Source organism: Panicum virgatum, chromosome 7K, assembly GCF_016808335.1.
Source record: "Panicum virgatum strain AP13 chromosome 7K, P.virgatum_v5, whole genome shotgun sequence".
NCBI classification, from domain to species: Eukaryota; Viridiplantae; Streptophyta; class Magnoliopsida; order Poales; family Poaceae; genus Panicum; species Panicum virgatum.
Window position 1 is genome coordinate 51,170,836 of NC_053142.1, and position 18,482 is coordinate 51,189,317.

Genomic DNA, 18,482 nt, shown 5'->3' on the forward strand with positions numbered 1-18,482 from the left:
GCGCGGCAGGAAGCCCGGCGAGGCCGTCGCCGCACCACTAGAGGCGGAACAGCCTCGGCTCGCCGAGTTCGGCGAGCGCGCCACGCCGAGGCCGTTCTTGAAGCGCGGCACGGAGCAGGAGCCGACGCCGAGGCCGCTGCTGCCGTAGCAGGAGCCCTCGCACGCGCACGCCCACGCCCACGCCCATGCGTCGCGCCACGCCCGGTCTGTGTCCGAGCTGCCGCCCGAGGTGGCGGCTCTAGCCTCCCGCAGGCGCGGTCGCGGAAGCGGTAGGGCAGCCTGGAGAGGCCGGCGGCGATATTCTCAGCCGCCAGCACTGGTGACTCGCACCGCGACCTGTCCAAGGGGCTCAGGAAGTTGTTGAGCCTCGTGCGCAAGGGCGGAGGCAGGAGCGGCGGCGCCAGCGAGCAGCAGCCTTTCCCGGCGCCCAGCCCGCACAGGGGGCGGGAGAAGGTGGAGGTCGCCATGGAGTTCCGTCGAGGGAGGAGACGGAGCAGACGGAGGCGATGGCGGAGGAGCAGACGGAGGCATTCCAGCGATGCGATATGGTTTGATAATGGCAAACCGGCGAAACCCACAAAAACGATGGCAAAAGAGCGAAGCCCACTTCCGATAATGACGAAATCCCAAATTTCTCTCTTGGTGGGGGTTTATGTGAGCCGGTTCTCTGAACCTGGACGACCGGACTAGCTTTGGCCTTTGGGTGGGCAAAGCCGCCTGATTCTTGCCTGCATTCCAACAGTTGAAGTGTCGAACTGAATTCACAACAGGCAAAGACTGGCTCGCAGACTTCCGCATCAATGAAAATGAAAATGTACTTAAAAATCAATGGAAATGGGACATGGTTAAATAAGTTTTTTTTTACGTCTCTCATCTGGGAACAGCTGTAGTATCTATTCATATATGTATACGCACACCCATCCTACACACACCTCATTCACACCACTATACACGTAGAAACAGTCCTACAACTACACTCAGAAACGAAGATCACGTCCTTCTCAAGATCACCGGTAGATTATGTAGGCGACGGGTGCGTCACATTTCCTTTATGGCTCCACGCATAAGAGGTTGCACATTTAATTAAAAAAACACTGTTACCGGATGCGAACCCGCGCCGAGCAGGTTCGAACCCGGGCGGCAGGCGCTCCACCGAGGAGCCTTGCCAACGCTATGGTTAAACAAGTTAGCAGCAGGTAAATGCGAGTAAGGTTGTCTGGGAAGAGGTGGTGCCACACATAGCTTGCGGATGGTGTAGAGTAGCACATTATCAGCAAAAGTGATCTTTGATCAAAATATGTCCACGTTTTTGTAAGAGCAACAGGTGTAGTTCACTCTTACTGAATTCACTCATCAAACAGTGGGTGTTTTATGTTAGCCTTGCAAACTCCAAGGGTAAAAATAAACAATCCATATGATTTTATCTTTATTTTGGTTTATCACAATTTTGAGAGCACGAGTTTACAAAAGTCAACGAGTCGATAGGGTGGAATCAGGGGTGGTAAAGGGCCCAACATTTTGAACTAGAGAATTTAAGGATCGGGCTCTAAAAGGACCGGGCTCTAAATATATGTATTTTTGAACTAAAATTTTTAAGAATCTTATTAGGCTGTGAAAAGAAGACTAGGGTCATGGCCCATTACCACCCCTAGGTGGAATATGACCGACACATGACTTGGCTGCACGCTTCACGCATTATTCGCACGCTATTCTTCTCGATAAGAAGAAACATGATTCCGCGGGCCCCTCATCTTGTGACTGAAGAACAGAACATTCAGTGCTGCAGATGCCCGTGGCGTTCAGATATCCAAGGCCCCATCCCCAGGTCTAATTTTTCTTCAGATTAGGCTCCCATCACGCCCCAGCTAATCCTCACGCCATGCGCGAACAACATGGAAGAGGTCCGTAGCCTACAACGATCAGCACGTAAGTGGTGAGCACTCGAAGAAAGCAGCAAGAAGCAGACCTTGTTTGCTGCTGTCTCTTTCGCTCGATGATTAGTTTTAATGGAATTTTTATAATATTAAATTTTATACTATATTATAAATTTTGTTGAAATAACGAGAAAAGAAAAATTTGTTGGCATTCAGTTTAAATTTAGACTGACACTCTTGGCGTGGCGATTCTCTCCCACCAGTCCACCGCGTGGATCACGCGTGAGGTACGACGCACGCTTGTGGCCCACATGTCAATGACCGATGATTCGCGCCGTTCGTCAATCCCTATGCAGCAAGGAAACAAAAGCCACGGGGAGTGGCAGACACAGATCTCGCGTCTGGCGTCGTCGCCCCGACCGTGCTCCGCCACTGGACCGAGCCACCAAATTCCTTCCCATTTCGAATTAGCCAAACCCCCGTCCACGCCTCGCCGAACCCTAGCCCCGGCGATCTCGCATGGCCACCCACCCGCGATCTCTCCACGCCCTGCTCGGCGGCGGCGCAGGTACGCGCGCTCACACGCACTCCCTCCCTCCTCTGTTCCGCAACGCCGTCCTGTTATCCCCGCGGAATTCCGCCGATCTCTGACCGCTCCTGTTCCCGCTACAGTCGCCGACGTGCTGCTGTGGCGGCGGAGGAACGCCTCGGCGGCGGCCGTGGTGGGCGCCACGGCGGTCTGGTTCGTCTTCGAGCGCGCGGGCTACAGCCTCCCCTCGGTCCTGGCCAACGCCCTGCTCCTCCTCGTCGCCATCCTCTTCTTCTGGGCCAAGTCCGCGTCGCTGCTCAACAGGTAATCTGACTTGGCCGCTTCTCCACTGGAGCAAATATATCTGAGATCTGATATGGAGTTTAGCATTAGTTTGTTGGCGTGGTGATTGACCTCATGAATAGTTGTTTGCTTTAGGTTTGATGGATTATCACAAAATTGAACAGTTCTCTGTAATTTGGATATAGTACATTACTTTCTTCGAGTAGGTCACTGCCAAAATAGTGTATGGGCTTACGGCTTAGTGATTTCAACAATTTCAGTGTATTCAGTGTATGCTGCATTTTTAAGACTTAGTCTGGAGCTAATCCTTAATATCAGTTTAATTGTAATCAAGGCTTGATATATCTTCTAAGTAGGCAGGGGATCTTTATTTCACCTTTATCACATTAGTAATCATGTGTCTCAATCAGTACATCATCCCTTATCTGCAAAGGAACGACTTGGCTTTACTTCACAAGGTAACATAATCATGTTTATTCCTCTAGCGTGTGGTATTTTTCTCCATAGCCTGTAATTATGTTGTACTGTCCCTTATACAAGGAAAGCCTAGATGTTTCCGTCACCACTCTGTACTGGGTGCTCTATGCCTCTATTTTTGTCTTTCGAAATTGATTTTGGTTCATATTGTGCTTCAGGAACTCATAGCACTAAGTCATTGCACATTGTCTGTTAATTTGATAGAAGTTATTTGCATTTTAAATTTTTAAGCAATTTAATAATTTTCGTATGGCTGAAATCAACTTTTACTTCTTCTTTGCAATGTCCCTAGTTGATATTTAGATTTCTGTGACTTCATGTGATGTGCTGGGATAAGCAATGTACATTGTATTTCCATTGTAATTGCACTACAAATGCTGTCCATCCGTAGTGATATACTAAATAAGTTTTTTGGTTTCTCTGCAGGCCTCTTCCACCTCTTCCTAATCTAGAGGTTTCAGATGTGGTTGTTGAGAAAGCTGCAGATCGTGCTCTTGTATGGATCAATAGAGTGCTTGCTGTTGGCCAGGATATTGCCATCAAGAGAGATAGGAAAACTTTTATAAGGGTCTGTCTCTTTTTCTGAGATTCTCAGTTTCTCTCTCACACACACTATTTTGTGTCTGTACCTAATTATATGTGCTCTTCCTTTATCCTGTTCTCCTTGGTTCGAAAGGTGATATTGATACTGTGGGTGGTTTCGTATGTTGGAATGCTCTTCAACTTCCTTACGCTCATTTACATTGGTTAGTTCTGTGAATTGTTGGTTCATATATGTTTGGATATACTATTCTCTTATTATAGCACAATGTGCATACTAAGCTTGTTGTTTTGGATTTTTTTTTCTAGGGGTAATGCTTTCTCTGTTGGTTCCACCACTGTATGAGAAGTACCAGGATCATGTTGATGAAAAGCTCGGTGTAGCGCACAGTGTACTATCAAGGCACATAGATACCATCATTACCAGGGCGGGGCAAGCCAAGCAGAAGAAGACTGAGTAAAAGAAATGTTTTGGCTGTATTCTGGTCAGTTTTAACATTACCTCCTGACGTGAAATATATATATTTTTATAATAACAAGGCAGCGATATATTAAACCAAGCGTTCATTACATGTTATGTTCCGAATAATTTCCGGAGGCTCATTAAACCAAATTACATCTTTAAACACATCAGCTTGCTTAGCTATAACATGAGCTGCCTCGTTACACCACCTACTAACATAGGTAAATGTTACAGAAGGATTTTCACTGATTAAGTTTCTAACATCCTGAATAATGACTGCCACATGAGATCTATCATGGACCTTGGATTTTATCTTCTTGATAACACTTAAGCAGTCCGAGCCCACAACAACTTGCTGCAAGTTTTGCTCCGAGGAAAAGGAGACAGCTCTCCTTATGGCTATTGCCTCAGCTAGCTCTGGGTCATCAAATCTTTGTATTAACTGACAGCACACAGCAATGAAATCACCTCTATGATCACGAACCACCAAACCAACACCCATACGAGGTGGATTTTTAAATGTTGCTGCATCAACATTAATCATCAACCATCCATCCGGCGGTGGAATCCACTTTGGAACAGAGTATTCAGATTCACACCTATGCGATGTTGGTGATTTAAATAAGTGCAGCAATGCCATTTGTACATAAGATTTCACCTTTTCTTCAATCGAACAGCTTCCATGTTATATGTCTCACAGTGTTACTCATGCCGTTAACATGGTATTGCGGGCTGTCCTGAGCTAGATTAGTTTTTACATGATATATATGTGTTTATTTAATTTCTAAAGTAGCATATAGTGTTTGGTTATAATTTGATTGTCAGAAATTAAGGTTTCAAGTGTATGTGAAAATTCAAAAAGGCAAAAGAAAAATGCTGTAAAAGACAATTGCATAAGAGCTTATCTTGCATTCTAGGAACAACAGACATTAGCAGTGAGAGGATATCAAACTAGATGTTACCAAGTATTGTAGGTGCAACCTACCACAAACCCTTCTTAAATCAAAATATTTTAAGTAATAATCCCAAGAGCTCCTGTCAGACTATTATTTTATTTTACAGAACTGTGTATGTTGGCTGTAAACATGTTATGAATAGTATCGCGATCACTTTAAACCTTCCAATCCTGGTTCATGAGTGACACCAAATTTTGAATAAGATGACTTATGTTCTTGAACCGACTTTACAAACTACATGAACGAAGTCTAATGAATTTCTAGAGCGTTGCTTTGCCCAGAGTGCAAGTCAGGACTCAACTCCTTAAAATTACTGCTATTTGGACTAAGGTTCAACAGCAACTGTTTTGCCCTATGTAGTTTCATTCTGATATACAACTTATTGTTATAGTTCTGATGGTTGTTTTTTAATTGCTGGAGGTTAACTTGTAAGTGTTCCTGATAATTGCTATAATTTTTTCTTGTCAGGAACATCTCCGGCTGTCTAGTGGAGTTGACCGTGAGCCTTTCATCTTTGACTATCATATCTATGATCTCCACTAAAATTAATTTTCGATATGCTGATCTGAGGTTTTGGTGCACATTGTTTTTCAAGCTGAGAAATGAGGTGGCGTATGTATTTTTCTTTCTGAACATGAGGTTTACAATGGGTGCATATCGTGAAATGATATTGGATATTGCAAACTCGTACATACAAGAATGTCAGCTGCTTGCGCAGTTAACCATACGATCTTGCTCTTACTGATTTTAATTTTAAACTCTCCCTGACGAACTTTGTGGAGCTCGCTCTATGCGGCTATGCCCAACTGCTGGTAGCTCATATTCTGAAAGACCTAATAAGAACCACTCCTATTTGGCAGACAGGCAGTTGGCCAGTTGTGTCGTGTGAATGGCTGGTTATCTTTGTTCACGATTCTGTTTGGCTGTACCTGTACTTTGTATTACTCCACCCCTTTTCATTTTACAAGGAAAAATCTTTAGAAGTAGAATTTGACCATTAAATTTATTGCAATATTTCATTAATTGCTACAGATCGATGTGGTACTAAAGGATTTGTAAAATATGAATCCACGGAGTATTATTAGACAAGCGTACTGATTACTGCAACTTGTATTATTAGACAAGCGTACTGATTACTGCGATTTGTAAAATAGCTCTTGGGAATGCAGTAAAAATGTAAAGTTGCATCCTCAAAATTCGACCAGGCAAAAGGGCGGGGCAAAGTAAAAAAAAGAAAAGGATGAGCGACAAAACTGAAAGCATATCCCTGGGGGCTGGGGTCCTAAAGCGTAGTTTAGTGCAAAGTCTCAACTCAAAGCTAGTCAGACTGATTCAACCAAGCTTTAGTGTCAAAAGACCTCCGCAGAGGCAATGCAATTATAGATTTATAGGTACTAATGGGTTCGACCTTTGCAAAAGGGCAATTCAAGTTTGGTAGCATTATGATTCATTGATGCCCATTCCTGACACTTTTTTTTTTCTGTCGCTACACTATTTTTTTTTAATGAAATTCATAGAACCCGTGACAGATTGTTCAAGAAAAGAAATCCTGGATAACACTTCTTCTGGTGAGCCAGGGCACATTATTAGTACATCTCTTTGCTTGTGCTGCGGCTTGCTCCTCTTTGTCGTACAGGCTACAGTACGCATACTTTGTGCTTTGGATTAGGAGCTTCTTTAATTTGCTGTTCAGCTAAAGCCGGCAATGTGGAATGGTATCCTTCTTTTGCCAAAGCTGTCGATCGAATAAGCGTCGATCAGGCAAAAGCAAAGGCAGCACACCCCTGAAAGCCGTCGTCATTAGGTGGTGCGCTCTAATCTGTACCAAACACAGGTTCAGTAATCAGAGGCTGGAGCCTAAATTTGCATCTCCGATCGCGTTCGTCGCGGTAAACGCATTAGGACAACGACCAGCAAGTTTAACTGCGGACAGCTTTGTTTGCAGAAATGCAGGGCCACTCGCCCGGCCGTGACTCCGTCCCTGGGTGTCGTCAGAGGCTCGAAGCATGATCAGAAGATGACGATATCCCCGACTCTGAAAACGCTATGTTTTCTTGGCCATAAACACTTTCTGTTAGTGACTCCAATTATGTTATGGGCAACGTGCAAGTGATGAGCACAACAAGATAATAATGCCTTGAGCCGCAGGAGTTTTCAAAGGAAAAGGCATGTACCTGCCCTTCTGTCGAGGAAAGCCGACGCTCCCAGCGCCGGCCGTTCCGATGATCCTCCCCGTCGCCATTCCCTTTGTCTTCCCCACTGGGCACACTGCCTCCGCGAGAACTCATCAGCCCTACCGGAAAGCCTTGACCAAAGCCGCACGTAGCTCGCTAGCCATTTGCGGTGGTGCACTCTGCACTGCCAGTGCCACGGCCGCTGGCTCTGCGGCTTCTCTCGTCTTCCTCCTCCGTCGTCTTTCTCCTACCGCCGACGGGGACTAACTAACTGCCAACCCCACTACCCTGCTCATGCTCTGCGTGCGCGCCATCTCACCACTCCGCTCCATTCAATCCCCCGCCCCCCACACAACGCTTCTTCTCCGATTCCCACCTCTTTCCACTCCAAAAGCGGCCGCGCTTGTGCTCCACTTGTGTCAGTGTGCCTGGCCCCTGCTGCTGCGTCCCTCCCTCCCTCCATGGAAGCATAGCATGGACCCCATCTCGATCGGCGTATTCATCTCCTTTCCTCTTTATATCCCAGCGTCTCCGCCACCCTTCTCTGCAACTGCAACACCCCTGCTTCCAAGACAAATGGCGGGGCCCGTCTCGGTCTCGAGACATGCCGCGGTGGTAGCCGTGCTCGTGCTCGCCGCGGCGCACGGCGCGCTCTGCGGCTCGAGCCACGTCGCCGAGCTCGCCGCCGGTGTCGTCGCGCGCGGCGGCAATGCGCCGTCGCTGCGTGCGCCCCGCGCGAATGGCACGGGCGCGGGCGCGGATGATGGCCCGGCGCCGGCGCCGGCGCCGTCGGGGTTGGTGGCAGGGTGCGGGTGCGGTCCGAGGCCGGCGCCGTGGCAGTTCCTGAACCAGAAGCTGGCGGCGCTGTGGCCGGTGATCCAGGCGTTCAAGAAGACGATCACGTGCGACCCTCTGGGCGTGACGGCCACGTGGGAGGGCCCCGACCTCTGCAGCAGCTACTTCAACGGCACCAAGTACAAGGGCTTCTACTGCGACTTCCCGCCGGACGCCAACACCACGCTCACCGTGGCGTCTATCGACTTCAACGGCTTCGGACTGTGCGCGCCGTCTCTGGCCGGGTTCGTGGACCAGTTCCCGGACCTGGCCCTGTTCCATGCCAACTCCAACAATTTCTCCGGCGACGTCCCGGACCTCACCCACCTGCCCTTCTTCTACGAGCTCGACCTCTCCAACAACAACTTCTCCGGCCCGTTCCCGGACGCCGTGGTGCCCCTCGGCGGGCTCCTCTTCCTCGACCTCCGCTTCAACCGGTACGCCGGCGCGGTGCCGCCTGCCGTGTTCGCGCTCACCGTGGAGGCGCTCTTCCTCAACAACAACGGCTTCGACGGGCGCATCCCGGACAGCTTCGGGAGCACGGGCGCCAAGTACCTGGTCGTGGCCAACAACCAGTTCACCGGCCCGATCCCGCGCTCCATCTACAACACGTCGGCGACGCTGTCGGAGGTACTCTTCCTCAACAACCGGCTGTCGGGGTGCCTCCCCTACGAGATCGGCCTGGTGGAGGGGCTAGCCGTGTTCGACGCCGGCGGCAACGAGATCGCCGGCCCCATCCCGCTGTCGTTCGGGTGCCTGCGCGACGTGGAGGAGCTCAACCTCGCCGGGAACCAGCTGTACGGGCAGGTCCCCGACGTGTTGTGCCTGCTGGCCAAGACGGGGAAGCTCCGGAACCTGTCGCTGTCGGACAACTTCTTCCACTCGGTGGGGTACCACTGCTTGGAGCTGGTGCGCAGCCGGGTCCTGGACGTGCGCCGCAACTGCATCCTGGGCTTCCCCGACCAGCGCCCGCCGCTCGAGTGCGTCGCCTTCTACGCCGACCCGGCCAAGCACTGCCCCTTCATCCCGCACATCCCCTGCGACCTGCCCGGCTACCACCACCCGCCTGCCAAGGCCGCGCTCATGCCGGAGCTGCCGGCCACGGCGCGTGGCCATGGCCAGACCCAAGGTCAAGGTGGTGGAAACTGAGGATGGGTTCGATTTGCCAGCGCTTTTAATTTGCCGCTGTCATGATTAGATTGCGCCGCGCAGGGTAGAAATAAGTCTGCCGTTCTTGAGATGATAGTGGTGTTGTGCTGTGCTGTGACACTCGAAATCAATAACTGCTGCCTACTAAAGTGTGCGTACCATACCAATTAGCTCCGTTAATTCGTGTAATTTGTGATCTCTTTTTTAGATAACAGAACAAAACTATCCCTGCAGCTGCATCAACCGTTCATTATTACAACCACTTCCATCCAAATGGGAACAGATTTTGGTCCGATCAATTTCCCTCTACTATGGACAGATTCGAGTTCCCACCCAAACAAACAGCGAAGTAAAAATCCCAAGATGAAGGGAACATATACTTCTACTACTACCTAAAAAGAACGAAGTGAGAAGAGTCTCTGCCTCCCCGTGTTTCTGCCCGCTCCGTGCGTGGGCGGCGCTAATTAGCGCGCGCGCCACGAGGAGTACCGGCGCTCGATTTTAGACAGCAGATAATTTTTCATTTAAGGAAAGTTTCTCTCTCTATGATTTTCTACATTTAAAAAGTTACTTGCAACTCATATATGTATAACTTTTTTCAACACAGCTATTAGATGAAAATTTTGCAGCACAACTTTTATGATACTTATAACTTTTACGTATAATTTTTTTATAGGACAATTTTTTAACACGACACTACAAATTTTACACATAATTTTTTTAGCCTCCTTACTAAATGATAATTTTGAACATAACTTCCACGAAACTTCTCGGACTACAACTTTGATGCATAAGTTCATCATACAGCTTGTAAAAATATAACTTGTAGAGATAAGTTTTTAACACTTCTATGAAAAGGTAATCAAGAAGATTTCTCAGATTTTTTACATACAAGTTCATCATACAACTTGTAAGCACAATGTTCGATATAATTTTTTAGTACAATATTTCTAAAATCTTTGTCAAGAGAATTTACACATAGTAGAAAGTAAAGGAAGAAACCTGGAAAAAAATAGAAAGAATGATAGCCGCTGCCATTTATGGGACACGGTGGGGAAAAATAAAAAAAGGAAAAGAGAACAAAACATTATATGGGTTGTCACATCGTTGGGCGGGACAAGGACAGCCGCGTCGCGCCCCGGCTGCAGCGTCGCGCGCCAGGAAGCGCTGTAGCGCGCGATTGCTATTTTGGATTTGCGTTCGTGTGTGCTGGGCATTCGGTTCAAACCGAACCGGGTTCTTCTATTTCTATGAAATTTCAGTTCTCAAGAAACAGGAAACGATCGGTTCTTTTCAGAGATGGGAACCGATAAAATTCGGTTCGTTTCTTTTCAGTTCGGTTCCGTTTTATACCCGGAGTTACCGAATTTTACAAAGTTCAATAGAAAAAACAAGGAAAAAAAAAGAAAAAAACAGCCGCGCGCACCCGCCGGTGGAGGCCTCCACGGAGCCGTCGCGGCCACGCGCCGCCGATGCGTCGCTGCCGCCGCCGTCGATGCGCACTCCCGCGGGCCACTCCTACGTCCCTGCTGGTGCCGGGGATCGCCGCCATCGTGCCGGCCAGATCCGCCGCCGGGGGAGCTCGCGCAGCCGCCTAGCCGGGGTCGAGCCGACCAGATCCGAGCGCTGAGAAGGCTCCGCCGCCGGGGCAACTCACTAAGCCGGGGTCGCGCCGCCAGGGAGGAGCCGCGCTGGCCGGATCCACACGACGAGGAGGCGCTGGCGTGGGCGGGGCGGGCGGCAGCGGGGTCCGGCGGGGGGCGGGGCTGGCGGCGGCAGGGTTCGGCGGAAGGTGGGGCTGGCGGGGCGGCGGCGATGTCCGGCGTGGGGTGGGGGCAGGCCGCCGCCGAGGGCCGAGGACAGCGGGGAGAAGCGGAAGCCGCCTCGGGGTCGCCGGGTTGGGGTCGGGGAGGAGAGGAGCAGGGGCGGCGGGGTGGGGAGGGGCGCTGGGACTGGGGAGCCGAGAGAGAGCTGCGTGGAAAGGCCGAATGGGATGGGCTAGGGATAGAAAGATGGGCTGCAGGTTGGGTTATTTGGGCTTCGGGGTTAATTTGCATATGGGCTCGGTTCTTCGGTTAACCGAGTAAAAGAACCGAATCGAACCGAAAATTTCGGTTCCTGAGAATGGGGAACCAAAATGGAACCAAAGTTCTCGGTTTCGGTTCGGTTCGACTTTGGTTCTCGGTTTTTTCAGTTCGGTCCTCGGTTCTCGGTTTTTGGTGCCCAAGGCTACGTGTGTCCGCCCGCCATTAAAAAACGCGCCTACCCCTCCGGCCCTCCCTCCCTCCCCGTCCGCCCCACGTCTCTCGACGGTTCCACCGACCCGCGCCCCCTCCTGCACCTGCAACGCCTCCCCACTAGCCCCTCTCTCCGCCCGCTTGCTGATGCTTCCGCCCCTTCTCTCTCCGCCTGCCCGTAGCCACCGCTGTCGCATCCGCCTCGCCAATGGCGACGCTATCGCGCCGGCCGAATGCCGCCGGGAGGACAAGTGCCCCCACGCAGGGGCGGAGACAGGAATTTATTTTTATTATTATTAGAAGGGGTCAATCATATTAATTTATAAAAAAAATTAATCAAAATTTAAATGTTCAATGGAAATTTGAGGACCTGCGGCCAGGCCCCTGCCCCCCACGGCTCGCAACCTCGCTCCACTCCGGCGTCCCTGCGCCTCCCCGCCGACTTCCCCACCAGCCCTCACCACTGCCGAGCTCCTCGGCTCTGTCCCCCCGCTCTTCGGCGGCTCCTCAAACTCCAACGAGCCGACGCCTCCCCGATGACCTGCACCGATCCGAGACCCTCAGCCACGTTCGCCGTCGCCCTTGGATCTGCGCACCATGGCTCACCCCGTCGCTGGCCTCCCGCTACCGTGTGAATCCCCGACTCGGACGTCAGGTGAATAACTCTTGCAGTCGCTCCCTGATCCTGCTCACCATGTGCTCGATGAATTAGCTGTGCGGCAGATATACCTCTGTTGGGTCTTGTTTGAGCCGATTTTTAGCTGCAGCTCATCTGCATTAGTCAGGTAATGGCTGGAAACTCCAACCGGCAGCAACTTGCTTGATTGCACTTCGTTTTGGGTTCATCAGGGAGCGGCACACTTTATTTTGAGTACTTTTAAGCCTTGGTGATTGCAAAATACTGGTGAGTGATGAAGTATTATACTCATTTTGGGAGCAGTTTTCTTAGCTACTTGAAAATGGGGAATATTTGTGAGCTATGTCGCAATGCCAATTCAAAGAGCACGGATTATTTGGCAGAACTTCTCCATCAAGCCCATAATAAAAATTTAAACTGTAGTTCATCAGATCTCAACAGTTGCAAATAAGAAAAAAAAAGACAACGAGATGCATTGCCCATGTTTCGTTAGAAAATTGGACCAGACAGTGTGATACAGATTTTGTGGCTGTAGGGTGGGACAATATGCTAAGTCAATGCTTAGCCAATATACTTGACTATACATCACTGCAGCGTACCAATATCAGGTCCTCATTAGCATGCCATAGGGTTAAAGTTTAATGCTTGATGCTTGGTGAATCTAATTTAGTTTCAGGATATGTTGGATTTTGATATTTATATTTATTTATCTTGTAGATGTGGCTTCGACTACGACCTCATGATCATCGGAGATAGTGTCGGCGGCCACGGCGCCGCCCTCCACGCCATCGAGAAGGTCAGTTATGCTCACGCTGCGCTGTAGGTCTTCCTAGGGGGGGGGGGTGTAATGCATGGTGTGCGCGGTTGCCACTATCGTCGTGGTCTGGTCGAATGCAGATCGACTGATCGAGAGATCGTGCCGCCAACTCTCAAAGCTTGCTTGTACTTAGTGTCCAAGTTCAGGCTAAGGAATATACTGTGGCTGCTATGCTTCATGCTCGTACTGAAATTTGGAATCTGTCTTAGTAAGGCAAGAGTTGCAAGCATGCTCAAATTTAACCGGAATATAGCGAGATGCATGCTTCAGTTCTGTGGATTGGTGCTAGAGTTTAGTTTCTTGGGAAATCTCTCAAAACTGTTCGTTTTGGGTGACTATAATTTGATAGTTTCAAGGAGGTCTTTCAGTAGTTTAGATGCATGTAGTAATTAATAAAGTGCAAATGTTCTTCCTCCAATATTATTAATTGATAATACATGTAAACCTCTCCCATGAAACAAATGATGTTTGATTTTGGTACTATCAAAATTTTCTTAGCAAAAAGTGTGTTTAATGCTCGCAGACATACTTGTATATCCTTATATTTAATATCCTCATTAAGGGTAACCCTACTGGAATTCAGAAGAACTTTATGCACTGGTTTTGTAACTACAAATGGTTACATGTATGCAGGGTCAGCTACTGTTCTTTTGTAAGAGAGGGCAACTTCAACTCTAACAATATAAGGAGACCAAAGGTAAACTGTCATTTTATTTTCCACCTCCTTGATCATAATTTGAAATCTGTCAAATATTTTTTCTTGTTTTATTTATTTTGATGACAAGGTTATACCAGTTCTTTTTATAATCAAAGGGCATATTCCTGCTTTTTTCTAGCTGTGAAATACATATTCCTGCTTCTCGACTGAATTATTTATTACTAATTAATTTGTTTTTGGGTAACTGTTGCCAGAGCAAATGGCTTGTGGCCAGCTCATGCTATGATCTGTTCTGCTGCAGGTTGGATGAGGAGATGAAGGTCAAGCAGATGAGGAAGGAGATGGTGCCAAGAGCACATCTGATGCTAGATTGTGCCTAAAAGGTAGCAGGTCTCGAGCCGTCTTCTCTCCTCTTTTAATCTCATTCAATTTACATGATCAAATATTTAATATTTACAGCTACCAATTATGAACTTCTATTAGGTTAGTCATGATCACTTCAACATATGCAGCTGTTATTCTGAAATCAGAATTATTTTAACAATGTTTCTAATTATTTTGGAATTCATAAAAACATTTCTGGATAGTCATTTAATTTGTTTCTGATGGATGATCGAGCTGGTACCTTAGAATAGCTAGCAGATTTCATATAGTAACCCAACTAAGAATACAAGGCTGCAAACCCAACATTGGGGTAGAAATCTCCCACTCAATAACATTGCAAATAGAAAGAAACATTGGTTTTGTCGCAATGTTATATTGCAAATAGAATGATGTGGGTTTGCAATTGTCTGTACTATGTAGCACATCAAGTGACTTCTCTAGCTCTGTAGTGCATCTTTCTTGTTCTGTCAAGCCTGTAATAATTATTTAGTCCTCATAGCATTGGAATTGACATCACTATCCAATATTGGACTATCCAATATGTGAGCCTGTAATAGTTAAGTTTTTCTGAGTATGCATAGTTGATGCTGCGCAGTTTATTTTCTTCTCCATCCGCATGCTGTTTATGCTGAGTTCTTTGATTCATATCTGAGTTCCTTTTCAATTCCTTGCAACGTGTGGTTCTGCCTCCCCCGTGGTTCTGCCCACCGCTGAAAACAACAGGCGCACAAAGCAAGCGGTTCCTCGACTAAAAAAAAAGACGAGCGGTTCCGGTTCCCCCCATCTCGCTCCCGCTCGCGCCGCCCTCCATGGTTGAATAATAAGACACAAACTAGATACGGAATCGCTACGTTTCTCCGTCTCGCTCGCCGACGCCGCCGGTCCGTCCCCTCGCACTGCCCTCGCCTCCCCGTCTCGCTCGCCGCTGCCGCCGCCCCCTCACCGGAAACGAGGAGGACCCGAGGGAGGACGCCGCGCCGCCGGTACTCCCGCGCCTCTACTCCTGCCGTCGCCTCCCCATCTCGCGAGCTGTCGCCGCCGCCGCTCCGCCGTTCCCCTCACCGGAAGCGAGGACTCGAGGGAGGGCGCCGCGCCGCGCCGCCGGTCCGCAACCTCCAGTGGCGGAGCCACAGGGGGTGCTGGGGGTGCTCCAGCCCCCCTACTCCCATAGAACCCATGGAGGCCCCCCAACATTTTTCAAGCATGAGTGAAGAAGAGGAAGAAGAAAGGAGGAGGAAGAAGAAGAAAAAGGAAGGAGGGAGGAAGAAGAAAGGAAAATGAGCCCCTCCTCAATTTGAATCCCAGCTCCGCCACTGGCAACCTCCTCCCTCCCCCTACCCGAAGCCCACAGCCCGCCGCCGCCGGGAGGTCAGCTCCTCCACTTCTGTCGGGGAATTTGCTGTTCGTCTTCCTCTTGGGGCGAAGGAGGGATTCAGGTTGGTAGTTCTTCTACTGTTCCGATTCTGCACCTGAAACAAACGTTCCAGTTGATTTGTTCTAATTCGATTCGCAGTTGGTCGTTTCAGAATGTTGGGCTCGGCGGCTTCAAGCTCGCTGTCGCCTTCAAGGACCTGTGCAACGCATCGGCGAGGTACGTGGCCGCCGCCGGCCCAGTTGGGTTTGGAATGGTTAGCCGGTCGGTCGGGGGGCTCCACACCGAACTCAATCAATCCACTGGTGTGACGCTGCTGATGAGCCGATGCCTGACGGTCGAGCCAATTCTGCAATGCAGGCCAAGGTGGAGATCGTTCTGGTCGAGGGGAGCTCGGGGAAACGGTAGTGGCCACGTTCAACCAGCTCGGCACCACCACACTTGTCATCGGCCTAGCTTCATCTACAGGTGAGTGCACACTCGCCGAATTCGATTGAAGCAGCAACTTTAAGCATATGCATAGTAAAAGTTTAGGATATGCATTACCAAAAAGAGCTATATTTATTTAATGAAAAATTGATCCCATCCTATCCTGCATCCTGATGGTTCTTGATCCCATCCTATCCTGCATCCTTTATTTATTTTTGAACTGGGTAAATGCAAGGAACATGCCAGAATGCTAGAATGAGATTACAGTTCCAGAAATTCATGAGCTATCTTTTTGCATGAGACAACTTGTAATACGTTACTTTAGATCACATGAAACATGTTGCATAAATCTGGGTTGAGTGCACGCTCGCCATTTTCGATTGAAGCGGCAACTTTAAGCATATGCATAGTAAAAGTTTAGGATATGCATTACGAAAAAGAGCTATATTTATTTAATTAAAAATTGATCCCATCCTATCCTGCATCCTGATGGTTCTTGATCCCATCCTATCCTGCATCCGTTATTTATTTTTGAACTGGGTAAATGCAAGGAACATGCCAGAATGCTAGAATGAGATTACAGTTCCAGAAATTCATGAGCTATCTTTTTGCATGAGACAACTTGTAATACTTTACTTTAGATCACATGAAACATGTTGCATAAATCTGGGTTGCAATGGCTTGCAAAGCAATAACATTGTTTTTATGTATTTTGTTGCCCACTGAGTTTATTTTCCCCTTCATACACCAGTATGGCAGGAACAATGCTATATGTGTTCCAAGATGCTGCCTGAGTGCTTTAGTACCAGCAAATCATAATCTGTGTACATTTTATTTCTAGGAAGTTAATGCTATATGTGCGTTGATGCTAATTGCTTAAAGGAATTTCTACTGTAAAATAAGCTATTTGATTTCAAGCAAGTAGAATTTTTGGACATATTGTGGTATAGAATATTTTAGTAATTGCATATGCAGATTAATTTTTGGAGGAAAAGATTTAATACTTTGGTTTCATGTCGTATTCATATAAAGTGTTTTTTGCCAAGATAAAATTGCTAGATGGAATCACTGAATGTTGTATAGTTTTTCTTTTGTCAGTTCTAAATAATTTGCCAGTGAATGTCACTGAATGTTGTATTATTCACTTAATTTGTCAGTTCTATAGTTTTTCTTTTTGCAATGTGCTAGATAATTTCTGTACAATGGAATAGCTTACTGGTGGCCCATGTTCTACTGCCACCCAAGCATGCCTCGATCTCTTGGAGTGTTGTCGATTGTTAACATGGCTAAAGATTGGGGACATTGTCAAGGAAGACAACCGGGTGCATGCTCATCATGGCCTCTACTATAGGGAGATCCTTCTCAGAACGTCCATGTGCCCCTAGGTTATCAGGGGGAAGATTACCTTTGGTGTGTAGCTTTTAGAACCTAGACATATATGTAGGAAATAATAATGGCTTGTATTCATCCAACCCTAGAAGGGTGGGTATATATAATGCCTATACATGGGCCTCTAGATGGGCCTCTATACACACGGGCTCAATATACTCCAACACCCCCCCGCAGTCTGAACTACCGGTGCAGCGGTGTTCAAGACTGGACAACAAGAAGACCAACACCCCCCCGCAGTCTGAACAACCGGCGCAGCGGTGTTCAAGACTGGACAAGAAGAGAGTACAAGTAGAGTACAAAGGGCTAATACCCCCCCCCCCCCCGCAGCCACAACTAGCCACCGGCTACGTTGAGACTGGATCGAAACTCCGAGAAGGTCGACGACGGCAGCCCCTTGGTGAAGATGTCAGCAAACTGGGAGGTAGTCGGGACATGGAGTACCCGAGCATCGCCGATTGCGACTCTGTCGCGCACGAAGTGTAGGTCGATCTCCACGTGCTTCGTCCGCTGATGCTGGACGGGGTTGGTGGAGAGATACACGGCGCTGACGTTGTCGCAGTAGACGAGCGTGCTCTTGGCGAGCGGGTTGTGGAGCTCCGCCAAGAGCTGTCGTAGCCAGGACGCCTTCGCCACGCCGTTAGCGACAGCACGGTACTCCGCCTCGGCACTGGAGCGGGAGACAACCGGCTGCCGCTTGGACGACCAGGAGACCAGGTTGCCGCCCAGGAAGACGGCGTAGCCGGAAGTGGAGCGACGAGTGTCCGGGCAACCAGCCCAGTAAGCGTCGGTGTAGACCACCAGCTCAGCAGAGCAGGAGCGGTGAAGTACCAGGCCGAGGTCCACAGTGCCACGGACGTACCGGAGGAGACGCTTCAGCGCAGTAAGGTGTGACTCCCGGGGATCATGCATATGGAGACAGACCTACTGAACAGCGTAGGTGAGATCCGGCCTGGTGAAGGTGAGGTACTGCAAAGCGCCGGCCAGATTCCGGTAGGCAGTAGGATCATCCACCGGAGCACCCAGATCAGCAGACAGCTTCGCCTGAGTGTCGACTGGAGTGGAGCAGGGCTTGCAATCAGTCATCCCAGCCCGCTCCAGAATATCGAGGGCGTACTGCCGCTGGTGAAGGAGAAGACCAGACGGGCGAGGCTCAACAGTGACGCCCAAGAAGTGGTGGAGCTGACCGAGATCCTTCATAGCGAACTCCCGCTACAGAGAGGAGATGACACTCTGAAGCAACTGCTGACTGGAAGCTGT

At 48.9% G+C, this 18,482-nt stretch overlaps 2 protein-coding genes and 1 long non-coding RNA gene across 3 annotated transcripts; all 3 read left to right on the forward strand.

Moving 5' to 3' along the window:
• Nucleotides 1-2,237: 2,237 nt before the first annotated feature.
• On the forward strand, nt 2,238-6,001 carry LOC120642813 (reticulon-like protein B11). Its single transcript, XM_039919413.1, has 6 exons — nt 2,238-2,442; nt 2,547-2,727; nt 3,610-3,751; nt 3,860-3,929; nt 4,033-4,208; nt 5,611-6,001. Exons 1-5 carry the CDS (start codon nt 2,394-2,396, stop codon nt 4,182-4,184), a joined length of 594 nt encoding a protein of 197 aa, XP_039775347.1. The 5' UTR covers nt 2,238-2,393; the 3' UTR covers nt 4,185-4,208; nt 5,611-6,001.
• Nucleotides 6,002-7,434: 1,433 nt separating this feature from the next.
• Nucleotides 7,435-9,542, forward strand: LOC120642812 (uncharacterized protein At4g06744-like). The gene has a single exon (XM_039919412.1). The coding sequence runs from the start codon at nt 7,611-7,613 to the stop codon at nt 9,297-9,299; it is 1,689 nt and encodes a 562-aa protein (XP_039775346.1). The 5' UTR covers nt 7,435-7,610; the 3' UTR covers nt 9,300-9,542.
• Nucleotides 9,543-11,891: 2,349 nt separating this feature from the next.
• LOC120642825 lies at nt 11,892-17,269 on the forward strand. Its single transcript, XR_005662746.1, has 6 exons — nt 11,892-12,191; nt 12,891-12,969; nt 13,624-13,687; nt 13,950-15,468; nt 15,546-15,623; nt 15,765-17,269. It is a non-coding gene; the product is annotated as an uncharacterized LOC120642825 (long non-coding RNA).
• The last annotated feature ends 1,213 nt before the right edge of the window (nt 17,270-18,482 follow it).

Coding starts and splice junctions, on each gene's coding strand:
- LOC120642813 (XM_039919413.1), top strand. CDS start 2,394: ATGGCCACCCACCCGCGATCTCTCCACGCCCTGCTCGGCGGCGGCGCA. Junction 2,443..2,546: donor CCTGCTCGGCGGCGGCGCAG/GTACGCGCGCTC, acceptor TTCCCGCTACAG/TCGCCGACGTGCTGCTGTGG. Junction 2,728..3,609: donor TCCGCGTCGCTGCTCAACAG/GTAATCTGACTT, acceptor GTTTCTCTGCAG/GCCTCTTCCACCTCTTCCTA.
- LOC120642812 (XM_039919412.1), top strand. CDS start 7,611: ATGCTCTGCGTGCGCGCCATCTCACCACTCCGCTCCATTCAATCCCCC.